Consider the following 12412-nt stretch of genomic DNA (forward strand, 5'->3'; position numbering starts at 1 on the left):
AAAAAGGAATATATGAGTGGATGAAGAACAAGTTAAAAATGATGTACGAAAAAATGATGATGTAGACTTTGCTTCATTTAACAGATGACTTGACTTGTATTGATAGGAGGATTTTATAAATATTTTCTTTTGTAAAGTGATTGAACAAAACACTGTCTTTCTTCTGCTGGAAATCGATTACTCGCACAAGGTATAACTTGCATTTTCATACCTGCCAACTTTTGAAAAGGGCTATCAGCAAAACTCATGCGCGACAAAAAATCTAACAATTTTCGACATACCCCGGGCTTGACAAAAATAATAATACTTCTGGGCTACAAAATACAATAATTCATGCTTAGTTTGGAGCATAAATAACAGGACTTCCTTGATAAATTAAGTAGATATGCAATAATTGAAAAAGGCTTTACACAATCAAACTTGTTTAACGTAACACAGGCACGAAATAATATAATACACACTGCAAATCACACGCTAGTTCGACTTTAAAGTCATAGTTGTGACCTTTTTAGCTTCCTGCAAAAGGTCTTGAGAAAATGTTTTGTCATAACAGGAACCAGATCTCCTGGTCTTCAAAACAGAAATAGACTCCAGAGATTCATTGGACATGCATGATCTGAACTCTGTTCTATTTTTCTTCACAAGACTGAAAACACGTTCACATACAGCATTGCTATGGGGTATGGTGAGAACAGAAAGCATTACTCTAGAAATTTGGTTATACTTAAGAAGTCCATCTGCTCCATGAATTCTTGATATTTTTGCCCAACTGGAATAACTTGCAGCATCTTGATTTGCAGACGAAGTGTCATCTACCTGAAGAGCTGTGAACTGCCTCTGAAGCTCATTCATCACCTCATCTGTAGTTTCATTCTCTTCCTTGCATAACATGACAGGAAACTTTTCCAAGAAAAAATGGATGGGAGAAAACTGTATCTGTGGAAACTTGTTGATGATGTAGTCAAAGGCAGTACAAAAGTAGTTTCTCACTGATGAAAAGAAAAGGGATTTATCTGTATCCTGGAGATGATTCACTATGTTCGAAGTCTGAATGCCAGTAACTAACTCATCATCACTTAAATAGTTTCTTCCACTATGTGCAATATTAATATCACACCCACATACCGTGCAAAAGGCAAATTTTGCTCCCTTTCTTGATTTTAGTATACCCGGAAAATCAACAGAATATGATTCTTTATATGTCTGGAAGTGCTGTTTCTTATTGGATTTAGTCATGATCATCTACAATAGGAATTTAATGTATGAAAATGTCCGAGAACAAATGTCTCAATATGTACTGAATATCAAAATGAACCTGGATCACTTAACGTCACATAAAATTATAACAAACACTCAAGGCAGTCAAGCACTTCATTAAAACATGTCAAAGCACACAAAGTCTTAAACCACTAAATGAACATGACGCCAACCTTGTGAACAAAGAATATGCACATGGTAAAAAGCATACACACACGTGGAACAAATGTAATTCTTCTTCATTTTCTTTATAATTTAATGGGCTTCGCTAATAGTGGTATACCTAGTCACTGAACAAATGTAATTAGTCCAACGAATACAGGAAACTGCGAAGCATGAAGTTATAACACAAAAACTCGAACACTTCATTAAAATGTGTCATAACCTTAAAAGACCAAAACTTTCGAGGAACGCCAACTTTGTGAACAAAGTACGTCAAAGAATGTAGGTTAAATCACAACAAGCGAACGGAGAGGAACAAAGAATTTTCGGAGCAAAGCCTGTTGACACCTAAGATTCACATGGAAGAACTGATATCCCGGCTTTAAATTCAATTCCAATAAACGACACAAACATCACACAGTTCAAAATACCAATTATATCAAAGAACGAGATATCGGTATCGTGGACTTGCCTTCGACCAAGACCGAGCGTGCTTCGACCCACTCAAACAATCAATTGTACGGAAGTGGAGCGATTATCGAATGTTAATGTTTCAAATTTCTGTCTGCAAAGTCGTAAAATTACACCGTCCATCCGTAAAACCATAAAATGCTGCAATTTCCGTAAATTTTATGGATAAACCGTAAAAATTGGCAGGTATGCATTCTCCACAGGCTAGGAGTGGGAAGGAAGTGGCCATGGACTTAATTAAGGTCCTGCCCCAGCATTTGCCTGGTGTGAAAATGGGAAACCACAGAAAACCATCTTCAGGGCTGCCAAAAGTGAGGTTCGAACCCACTATCTCGCAAATACTGGATACTAGCTGCAATTAAGCGACTGCAGCTACAGAGCTTGGTAGGAGATCTTTTACATGCCAGTAAATAAATATGACTTTATATTGGCAGTTAGTTCGTGATGTGTTGTTATAAATATTACTGTACTTTTCATTATTACAGTACATTTTGAAGTTCCCACATCGAACGAAGTTTGAGTAAGTTTGTATTATTTTTTATTATTCCTCTTTTGTTCTAGTAATTTCATTTCTGTTCAATATTTACATTAAGTAATGTTTCACTGCATTTTCAGCTTGAATTGTGAAATACACTGAGGGCAAGTGCTTATTTTCTACTATTTATTATGTTACTACCATGTTTTATTGCGGTAATCACTGTAAGGCATGACACTGTAATAAAATATATTTCCGTTGGATTGCTATGTATTCATTCAGCTATAAAGTACATTTCTTTATTCTCAAACAGTACTTACTTTGATATGTAACTGGAAATTATCATGTTGATAAAATTACATCCACAGTTTTAACTTTACTCTTTCCTGGTCAGAAAGACCACGCACAACTCCTTGAGAGTCAAAATGTCACGTGCCCTCTTGAGGGTTAACAGAAGAATCTTTTAACCAACTCACAACGCATTACTCTGCAATTCCGTAGCATTTGTGATTTCTGTTTATGTGTTCTAGGTGTTTCTCTATTTTACCGGTATTATTTCCAAGAATAACAATCCGAACAGGATAAAGAGCATTCAGCAGAGTAGGTGCTCATATAATCCTCCTCAAGAACAGATCTGGGAAGACAAATTCTCGAGCACATCTTGGCTCAGTCGGTGGCTTAAAATTTATTTCATTCCTCGATTCTGAACTTCAGGGATGGTATCAGATATTTCATGGAGGAGATAATCATAACAATCACAATAGTAGCTTTCTGGAACACTTGCTTAACTTTCTCCCCTTGCAGGACATACTGTTAATAGGGCCACACATTATATTTAAAATTTTGTCTTGTTTTAACTGAAGACCACACACATTTTTGCTAGGGATTTTAGAAATAGCCAGACTATAAAAATTCATGAGATTGTATAATTAATAACAGTTTGAATGAATTCACTCATGCTTTCAGCTACAGTTGCATCATCTCCTAAGTTGAAACAACAAAGCTATAGCTATCTTGTGTGACATTAATCCTGCAGATTTTCTTATGTTCATCTTTTTGGTGCCCCTACAGTTTAAGTGACGGAAATGTATTTTGTGGCATGCTTCAATTTCATGGCTGTCATTCTTAACCAGAGCTTCCACATGTTCTTTCAAGACAACTTTACCATCATAAAATTGGAAGCCGGTGTCAAGAAACCAGTTCCTAATTAGTTTCAAGAGGTAAAGGGTATTTGCAATGAAGTATACATTTTCTGATGTTTGAGGGTTCAAAAACAATGATTTCTTTATTTATTTTTTACAATTTGCTTTAACTCGCACCAACACAGATGTGTCTTATGGTGATGATGGGATAGCAAAGGGCTAGGTGCGGGAAGGAAGTGACCATGGCCTTAATTATGGTGCAGCCCTTGCCTGCTGTGAAAATGGAAAACCATGGAAAACCATCTTCAGGGCTGCCGACAATGGGGTTCGAACCCACTATCTCTGAATGCAAGTTGACAGTCAAAGGAGCCAAACCACATGGCCACTCGCTTGGTACAATGTTTTTGTTTCATATATTCCTTGTACTTTCCACAAGCCTTGATTTGCTGCACCTACGTCACACACTCATGCTATTATGCCCATTGCCCACGGTAAAATGTTTCATCAAATTTGTTGTATAATTCATTTTATAAAAAAATATGACAAAAACAAGTTGTGTTTTTCACGATAAAATCATTTTATAAAATCCGTGGAAGCATTAGGATGGCCATCTATGAACTAGATTCTGAACTGAGATATGTATGTGCTGCCAAGGATCGAGTTCAAAGCCCATTTATCTTCGCCTTCACATCAGCCTGTCTTGTGTTCGGCCAAACTTTTGACACAAATTTGGCGATCAAGTTTCCTGTCTCCTTCTTGCATTTCTGTTGTGATACATTGGTGTTTTAACCTCACACAAACACTAACAGCTTCCTTAGCCCACCCGCATCCTGCCATTTTAGAAGTGTTTGTTGATGTTTACGAATGAGCTTCACAATCTTCTCACATTGTAGCACCACCATCATCGTCATGTTAGTTTCGCTAATTGGTTCATTTCACAAAATTAATTTTATGGAATAGAACATATCCTATTTTATGAAAAGTTTTATTAAAGATTTTATGAAGCTTGAATTTGACCGTGAGCAACAGAAATGTTATAAAATTAAATTATTGTACAATAAATTTGAAGGAAAATTTTACCGTGAGCAGCAGGCATTAATTAGTCTATAAACTATTTCTGAAATACATGAAACCAATTTGTCTAGTATGTCTTTTGTCATCTTTTTATCAAAGTCAGCATTATTCAAATGTTACTGTTCAGACTCTTAGTGAGATTGGTGGCGGGTTGGATCCCTCAGCATTATGGGTCTCTCGGCAACATAACCTGAGCATAAACAAAGCCTTCTAAAAGCAGAAATCCCTTTTGTGGGTAGTTTTTCCAGGTCTCTCGAAATTTCAGGAGATCTCCCGATTTTCTGGAAAACACAGAAAACCCGAAAAAACAAAAAAATCTCTCGAAATTTCTTCTAATCCAAATTTATGGAAAATGAATAATAATAATTAATGGTACATAATATATTTATGCCAAAAAACTCTTTCCTCTTTGTTGTATGTCCTCCGCTCTCTTCGCTCAGTGCCAGCCAGCCGCACGCACGCAAGCGTGGATCATTAGAGACTCGACGCGCAGTCTTCAGTGCGCGTGTCGGTTACGTCGTGTGCAGTATATAAGGAGCTCCCTGTCTGTCACTCAGGATGATTCTCCCCAGTGTCCTGCTCCAGAATACACTGAACGTCGAACACGGAGGCTACTCCTCTTAAAAATGTGTCTCGACCAGGTGGACGGAATTCTGGTAGTATGAGGTTTCACCTCAGGTCACTACTCCACTTTCCCGTTCCTTCATCCATGTCGAGCCCCGATGTTGTATGCCACACATCCCCAAGCTCACTCAAGCTCCGACACACACATTAGATTCTCTAATTGTGAACATAGCTTTCATTTAGTACAAGCTTATGAACTCAGACACTTCAAGTTAGAAGGAACTCTCTTAGCTAATCTATGCTAGTGCAAATTATAGTTTTCAACTATCACGAACTATATCTTTCCCAAGAACTATCTTTTCAAGATAGCAGTGAGTGTAAATACATTCAGAGTGTACATAGTGTATAGAAACAGAAACTCTCTCAAGATTAATCATCTACTTTGCTTCAAGACAATTTTATGTTTTATTCTTGTACATACTGTAGAATTCTGTGTGAAGCAAATTAATAAGTTGTGTTCTTGTAAACCTTATCTTGTTTACAACACTCTTCTCGCTGAGTGACATTTTATCGATAACATCACTCGTTAGGTACTTCCCCGCATTCATTTTAGGCCCTAATGATGTAATCTCTCCCCTCTTATTGAACTCAAAACTTACGCTTGACTGCACCATTAGAAGGGAAATCACCAACCTGCATATAGAATACAAAATCTGCATCCTGCTACGACTTCAAAATTGGCTCACAATTTCTATGCCTGAAGAAGAAGTGGCCAGAGAGTATGGGTGAGTGAAATTGTATATTTTTCTCATAATAACTTCAAATTACTATTGCATTCTTTAATTTAGTTATAACATTTCAGTGCTCAAGAAACTACCGAAATTTTTATTAAAACTCCCAAAATTTTTACGTACAAACTACTGAATTTTTATTTGTAGACCTGGCAACACTGGTTGTGGGCAACCTCTTAATGTACCAATCCTGAGTGTAGGAATATTAAGCAACAAAAAGAGGATACAAGATCAAACATGAAAAAATGAAAAGAAAAGGACGATGTCCAGATCTTCATACAATGCCACCATCTCAATTCTTCTACATCCATTACTTTACAGCCCTCAACAAGCTTGTTTCTGGATTGCAAGGGCAGGCATCAACATTTAACGAAAGGCTGATTTAACAGATCTTCAGGTCTTGATGTGGGAATTGTAGGATAAGAATAAAGCTGGATAAAGACAGGAAAAAAGAAGGCAGTGGTGTATGAAGATGTGGAGATTGTCCTCTGCTCCTCTTGCTGTTGCTCCCTCTTTTCACACTAACCTGTAAGTTGAAACATTACCCCATATGCATTTACTTTACCCATGCAGAGTTTGATCACTTTATAAATAGAAATAGGATAACTATTTTACAAAGATAATAAAGGGTTTCTCTTACCTGAACATGAAAACTTTGAAGACTTGTAGCATTGTCTCTGTAAGTGTACCTCCCAAGCTCTTCTGGATCCTTATCATTTTCATTTTTCAATCCCTACAAGAGAGAGATACATCAGTAAGACAATGGTACATGTAAGATATGGGAAAATAAAGATAAGAATAAAATGGAAATGTACCTAAAAGGCAAGGACAGGACAGAAACAACTACCTTAAGCCAAATCCTAAGAAAACACAGGTTATGCATTTCCATCCATGTAACCGTGCTGCAAATCACAAACATTAATTGGGAAGGAAGGCAACTTCTGTAGCATGTGGCTCAACTTCATTCATTCCCAGAAAGTGGATACTGCTTTGAACAATATGTGCATGCAGTTTCTGGCTGCCTCAAACCAGCAAGTCTCGAAAAGCTTTACGAAAATTGCGGCATAGCTCCACATTCCTTCAGATGGCAAGTAGCAGCTGAATCTGTGAAACTCAAGGTGGACAATCATCATCCTCTCCATGGCCATAAAATAGTATAACAGTGTCTCAGATCACGAAGGTGTTAACGACTGTATTGTCAACCTAATACAAGTATTCGGGTTCTTTGAGGAAATTCACTCTTTACAATACTGTAATTATTTATTCCATTCAGAATAACAAAGTTAATGGGACATGTTTCATCTCTTTAAGAGATATTCTCAACCATAACAATAACAAAAGCCACAAATACAGATACATTTTAAAAAACAACTCTAAAATATATTTTTTTATATAGCATATCTTAGTCATTGGTAATAAGCTAATCTTGAAGACTATAGTCAAATGGGCCACTGTGGAGACATATGAAATTTAAAGTAACATGTGTTCAATTAAAGAAGATTCACACCATTGAGGTATTTTTTTCACAAGTGTGTCTTAAGTGTTTATAAAACCTTGATTATTAGCAAGGGATCACACGAGCACATGAACACCTTGGTAACACCAAAACTCTTGAAATTTACACAATATTGTATGATGAGAACAAGATTTCTGTACGCTGAGAACGTATTTATGAAGTTGTAAGAGCCGATTCACTTTCTGTTTCCATTTGAATCGCACCATGCCAGCCAATCACAACCCCGTTTTGAACTACAAACTTCGGCGTATTGTGTAGCTAGAGCTTGAAGGGGCAATGCTGTGGGTATGGCGAATATGATCACAGTTTACTGTGTAATCACGGCACTGTCCGCTGGATATGCATCCGATGGCTGCTTCATATTGAGCATTCAGTGGGTTATGGACCATGGCCCGCTTCCAATACCTTCTCTAAAAGTTCTTTTCAAATCCCAAAGATGGCAGCACATATAACATAGTTCGTGGTAGTGATTAATGCACAGAGCTGTTACCCCGGAGTGGTTAACTGACGAACCGCATGGCACAGTTGACAGTCTCACGTGTAACATAATATTGCTTAATGAACCAAAGAGACAACATATTATTAGGCTAACTGAGCTCCTGTTAATGCATTGATCGACTGAGGAGCAACTTAGGCCTCTACATTGGATCTTTTTTAAAATCTACTGTGAGCTCTGTGTGAACACCCAAAGATTTTAAGCATGTGACGCCATTGATAGTCTTCAAAAATTTTTTTTATGAGGCACTGATATGTATGTGACAGATTACATAAGAAGTTATTCTGCCCTTAAAATTACAATATTTTGGATTTGTTCCAAAATAACAGTAGCTACTTTTTACAACTGTTGAGTTTAAATATTAAAATAATAGTCTTAACACATGGCTAGCAAGCTGTAATTTAACATTCTTGTTGTTGAATAAAACTGAGTTTGAATCCAGAGGGAAACTTCTCTCAAAGATTATTGTTTCTTAAAGTTGAATTCTTGGGCTTGGTTAAATTGATGACTTCATACGTTGTAATAAAGAAGTTAAAAGATTCCACTGAAGTTAAAAGGGGGGTTCTAGAAGAAAAAGAAATACAATAGTAAAGAATTATGAAAAATCCAAAAGATAATTGAAAATTTATGTGGTTGGAAATAATGCCTGTATCCGAATACTTACTTCCTTTGGCATGGCTATGCTGTACTGATACATTTGTCAGGTCAACCACAGCACACTTGGCCAAAACAACAACTATCTCTAATTCATATATAGAAAGACAGGAACTATGAAAGGAACACGTAACAAGAATAACACAATGACAAGTCAGTGTGGGAATAGGGAGAAGTAGAATTTTTTGTTTTGTTTTGCTATTTGCTTTACATTGCACCGACACAGATAGGTCTTATGGCGACGATGGGATAGGAAAGGCTTAGGAATGGGAAGGAAGTATCCGTGGCCTTAAATAAGGTACAGCCCCAGCATTTGCCTGGTGTGAAACTGGGAAACCATGGAAACCCATCTTCAGGGCTGCCGACCATGGGGTTTGAACCCACTATCTCCCGATTACTGGATACTGGTCGCACTTAAGCGACTGCGGCTATCGAGCTCGGTGGAGAAGTAGAAAGAAAACACAAAAGGACAAGGACAATCTCCGTATCTTCACACACTTCCACCTACAAATAGATTGGCTTTCTCTTCACAAATAAGTGCAATTTGCTCCTTTCTGCTACCCACCTAATTCAACTGATCAGTATAAAATGAAAGTACCATAAATAGGACAGTCTCTGAAACATTTTTTTGCTGGTAGAGAGAGCTTTCTTTATTGATGTCTGTGGCTTCCAGAGAAGCCTTGTTCAGGGCTTTCTAGTATACACTCATGAGTGACTTGCACATCTGGGAGAGTGGTACTGATAATGAGGTAGGCAGGGGGTGAAATCTGGTGTCAGCACATAGTCTTAGACTTCGAGATGTCCAGGGAAATCAATGTAAATGTTAATCTATCAATCAATCACTACTGATCTGCATTTAGGGCAGTCGCCCAGGTGGCAGATTCCCTATCTGTTATTTTCCTAGCCTTTTCTTAAATTATTGCAAAGAAATTGGAAATTTATTGAACATCTCCCTTGGTAAGTTATTCCAATCCCTAACTCCCCTTACTATAAACAAATATTTGCCCCAATTTGTCCTCTTGAATTCCAACTTTATCTTCATATTGCGATCTTTCCTACTTTTAAAGACACCATCCAAACTTATTCGTCTCCTAATTTCCTCCCACGCCATCTCTCCACTGACAGCTCGGAACATACCACTTCACTTCAGTGAGATGAGTATCAGGAACTCTAGTAGTTAGGGAATGAATCAATAAATACAAGAGACAGATAGAATTTCTGAAAAGCAAGATGCAGATTACAAACAGAGTGGAAGTCAGAAATGAAATCATATGGAATATGATTAGTTAGGAAATATATATGTTTATATTTATTTATTTACTTATAATGGATGAACTTGCTTAAGAACAGTACATGACAAGAGGTCCTGGACTGGAACGGATGATGAACGATGGTGATGAGAGAGAGTAAAACCAGCTATATTTGTCCCAAGCTGTCTGCATCAGGATAACAGAACATGGTGGTGGTGGTGGTGGTAGACTTGTTGTCACTGTAATATACCAGACATGCTACACAAAATAAAACTCACCCAGTGACCATATAGGCCTTATACACAATAACAACAACAAAAAACAACAACAGAGTGGGCAAAACATCCCAGTACTATTTTTCTTCAAAATAAAACTTTTGTGTGAAAATTGTGTTGATAATACTCTGATTTGAGTTATGGTTAGAGAAGACATCTCATGGGCTCTGATGATAATGCAAATAGTAAATCGTAGTCAAAGAATAATTTGGAATGGCAGATACAAGCGATTTTAGTGTTACAGAAAAAATTGTTCCTGCAGTAAGGGTTCACGAGTGGCCACATAATGAAAAAAATCACCTAAATGACATCATTGTCATATTTAGGACTTGTTTTTGCAAGACACCACAGACGTGAGGTAACTTTTGAAGTGGAAAAAAAAAAAAAAAAAAAAAAAAAAAAAACCCACTTTCAGAACAGGAAATGTTAAAGACATGCAATGAAATGGGAGACCAACTTGACAGGAAATGTGTATTGTCATCACTCAGCCTGTGGCTACATCACCAAACAAAATCAATAAGAAAACGCGCTGAGAAATTGGGAATTCCACAATCAAATGAAGGACATGAAACTGAAACCTTTCCAGCCTGCAAGTTCAATGAATTATCAGACAGGGACCTGGACAGGCAAGAGAAATCAATCAATCAATCAATCAATCAATCAATCAATCAATCAATCAATCAATCAATTAATCAATCAATCAATCAATCAATCAATCAATCAATCTCTGCATTTAGGGCAGTCGCCCAGGTGGCAGATTCCCTATCTGTTGTTTTCCTAGCCTTTTCTTAAATGATCGCAAAGAAATTGGAAATTTATTGAACATCTCCCTTGGTAAGTTGGTCACAGATTTGAATCCATAGAGAAAGACCTAACGATAATTAGAAACATAGAAAAAGGGAGAATGTTGAACGAATTAGAAAGTTTATATATCTATTTAGATCAGACGTACAATAAGCAACAAAATCTTAATGAAACCACGGACAGTAAAAGTATGTTACATGAATTAATGCCGAAATTATTAAAGTCAGTTAGTTCGAATAAATTTAGGATACCTAATATATTCAATTCTTCATACTCTAATACTCCTTCAATACCTACAGATAATAAGCTTACTTCCAGCAATACGGTTGACTCTGCCCCTTTGTCAGCCTCGTCACAATTGACTCCACCCGTCCTCTCCTCCCTTCCACACTCCCCTATTCCTTCCCCTCCGAGTTCACTGCCGCCTCTGCAGCACAGTTACAACACCAGACTCAGAGCCAACAGAAGAGCAGCAACCAACACAACAGTAGATAACAAATAACTTTCAACTAATATGTAAGTCCTCATCTGTTTCAATTTATGTAATCCATATTCTCTCCTTACATTCAACTTATTTCATCTTTTCCTTCTCTTACAGAAAACATTATTTCAGTATCTACTGACATTTTCTGGCAAGGTTTCAGCCAATAGTATTACTTTCGGTGCTAAGAGCCACTTACAATTTTCCAACTGATGCTTCTGTCTCACTTCATGCAGACGAATTTCATCAGCGGCCTTGGACATATTATATTTATGACAATCATGTTCATGCTTATGTTCACGCCCTCATGTCATTGGCTTTATATTATTACCACTTTGGTTTTCCACTAACATCTATATATATAAAATAAGAGTTTTGTCTGTACATAGCTCAGAATTTGAAAAGAATGGTATTTCTGTATCGGTCATGTCCACAGTAACAAGGAAATGCATTTTTTACTTTTCCGTAATTTCTGTCTGTCTGTCTGTCTGTCTGTCTGTCTGTCTGTATGTATGTATGTACACGCATCACAAGAAAACGGCTGAAGAGAATTTAATAAAAATCGGTATGTAAAGTCGGGTGATGAACCGCTACAATCTAGGCTATAAATTATTTTATTCACGCTCAGTGAAATGGTAGTTTAGGGGAAGGCCTGAAATTTAATTCTCGAATACTTATGTCATTAGTGGTCGTGTCTTAATGAAAATCGGTATGCAAAGTCGGGGTAATAAGTAGATATAATCTAGGCCATAAATAATTGTATTCACACTGAGTGAAATGGCAGTTTAGGGGAATGCCTGAAATTTAATTTTCAAATATTTATGTTATTAGTGGTCGTATCTTAATGGAAATCGGTAGACAAAGATGGGAAATAAGTCGCTACAATATAGGCTATACATAATTGTATTCACGCTGACAAAAATGGTAGTTTAGGGGAAAGCCTAGTTTAATTCTCAAATATTTATTCTATTAGTGGTCGTATCTTCACGAAAATTGGTAT

General features: G+C 37.0%; 1 protein-coding gene across 7 annotated transcripts in view; it reads right to left on the reverse strand.

The window, feature by feature from the left end:
- Positions 1–12412, reverse strand: part of LOC136884987 (klaroid protein) — a 184206-nt gene that overhangs the window by 38412 nt on the left and 133382 nt on the right. For 4 of the 7 annotated variants that reach the window (XM_068230419.1, XM_068230418.1, XM_068230426.1 and 1 more), the window contains 2 exons: positions 6577–6669; positions 6210–6462 (listed from right to left, as the gene is read on the reverse strand). In XM_068230419.1, the coding sequence (XP_068086520.1) occupies positions 6319–6462; positions 6577–6669 (237 nt within the window). In that variant the 3' untranslated portion in view covers positions 6210–6318. Of the gene's footprint in view, positions 1–6209; positions 6463–6576; positions 6670–10955; positions 11359–12412 lie in introns of those variants that run through there. The other 3 variants (XR_011019001.1, XM_068230421.1, XM_068230423.1) reach the window with 2 other exon arrangements.

This window comes from Anabrus simplex, chromosome 1 (genome assembly GCF_040414725.1).
Source record: "Anabrus simplex isolate iqAnaSimp1 chromosome 1, ASM4041472v1, whole genome shotgun sequence".
In the NCBI taxonomy this organism is placed as follows: Eukaryota; Metazoa; Arthropoda; class Insecta; order Orthoptera; family Tettigoniidae; genus Anabrus; species Anabrus simplex.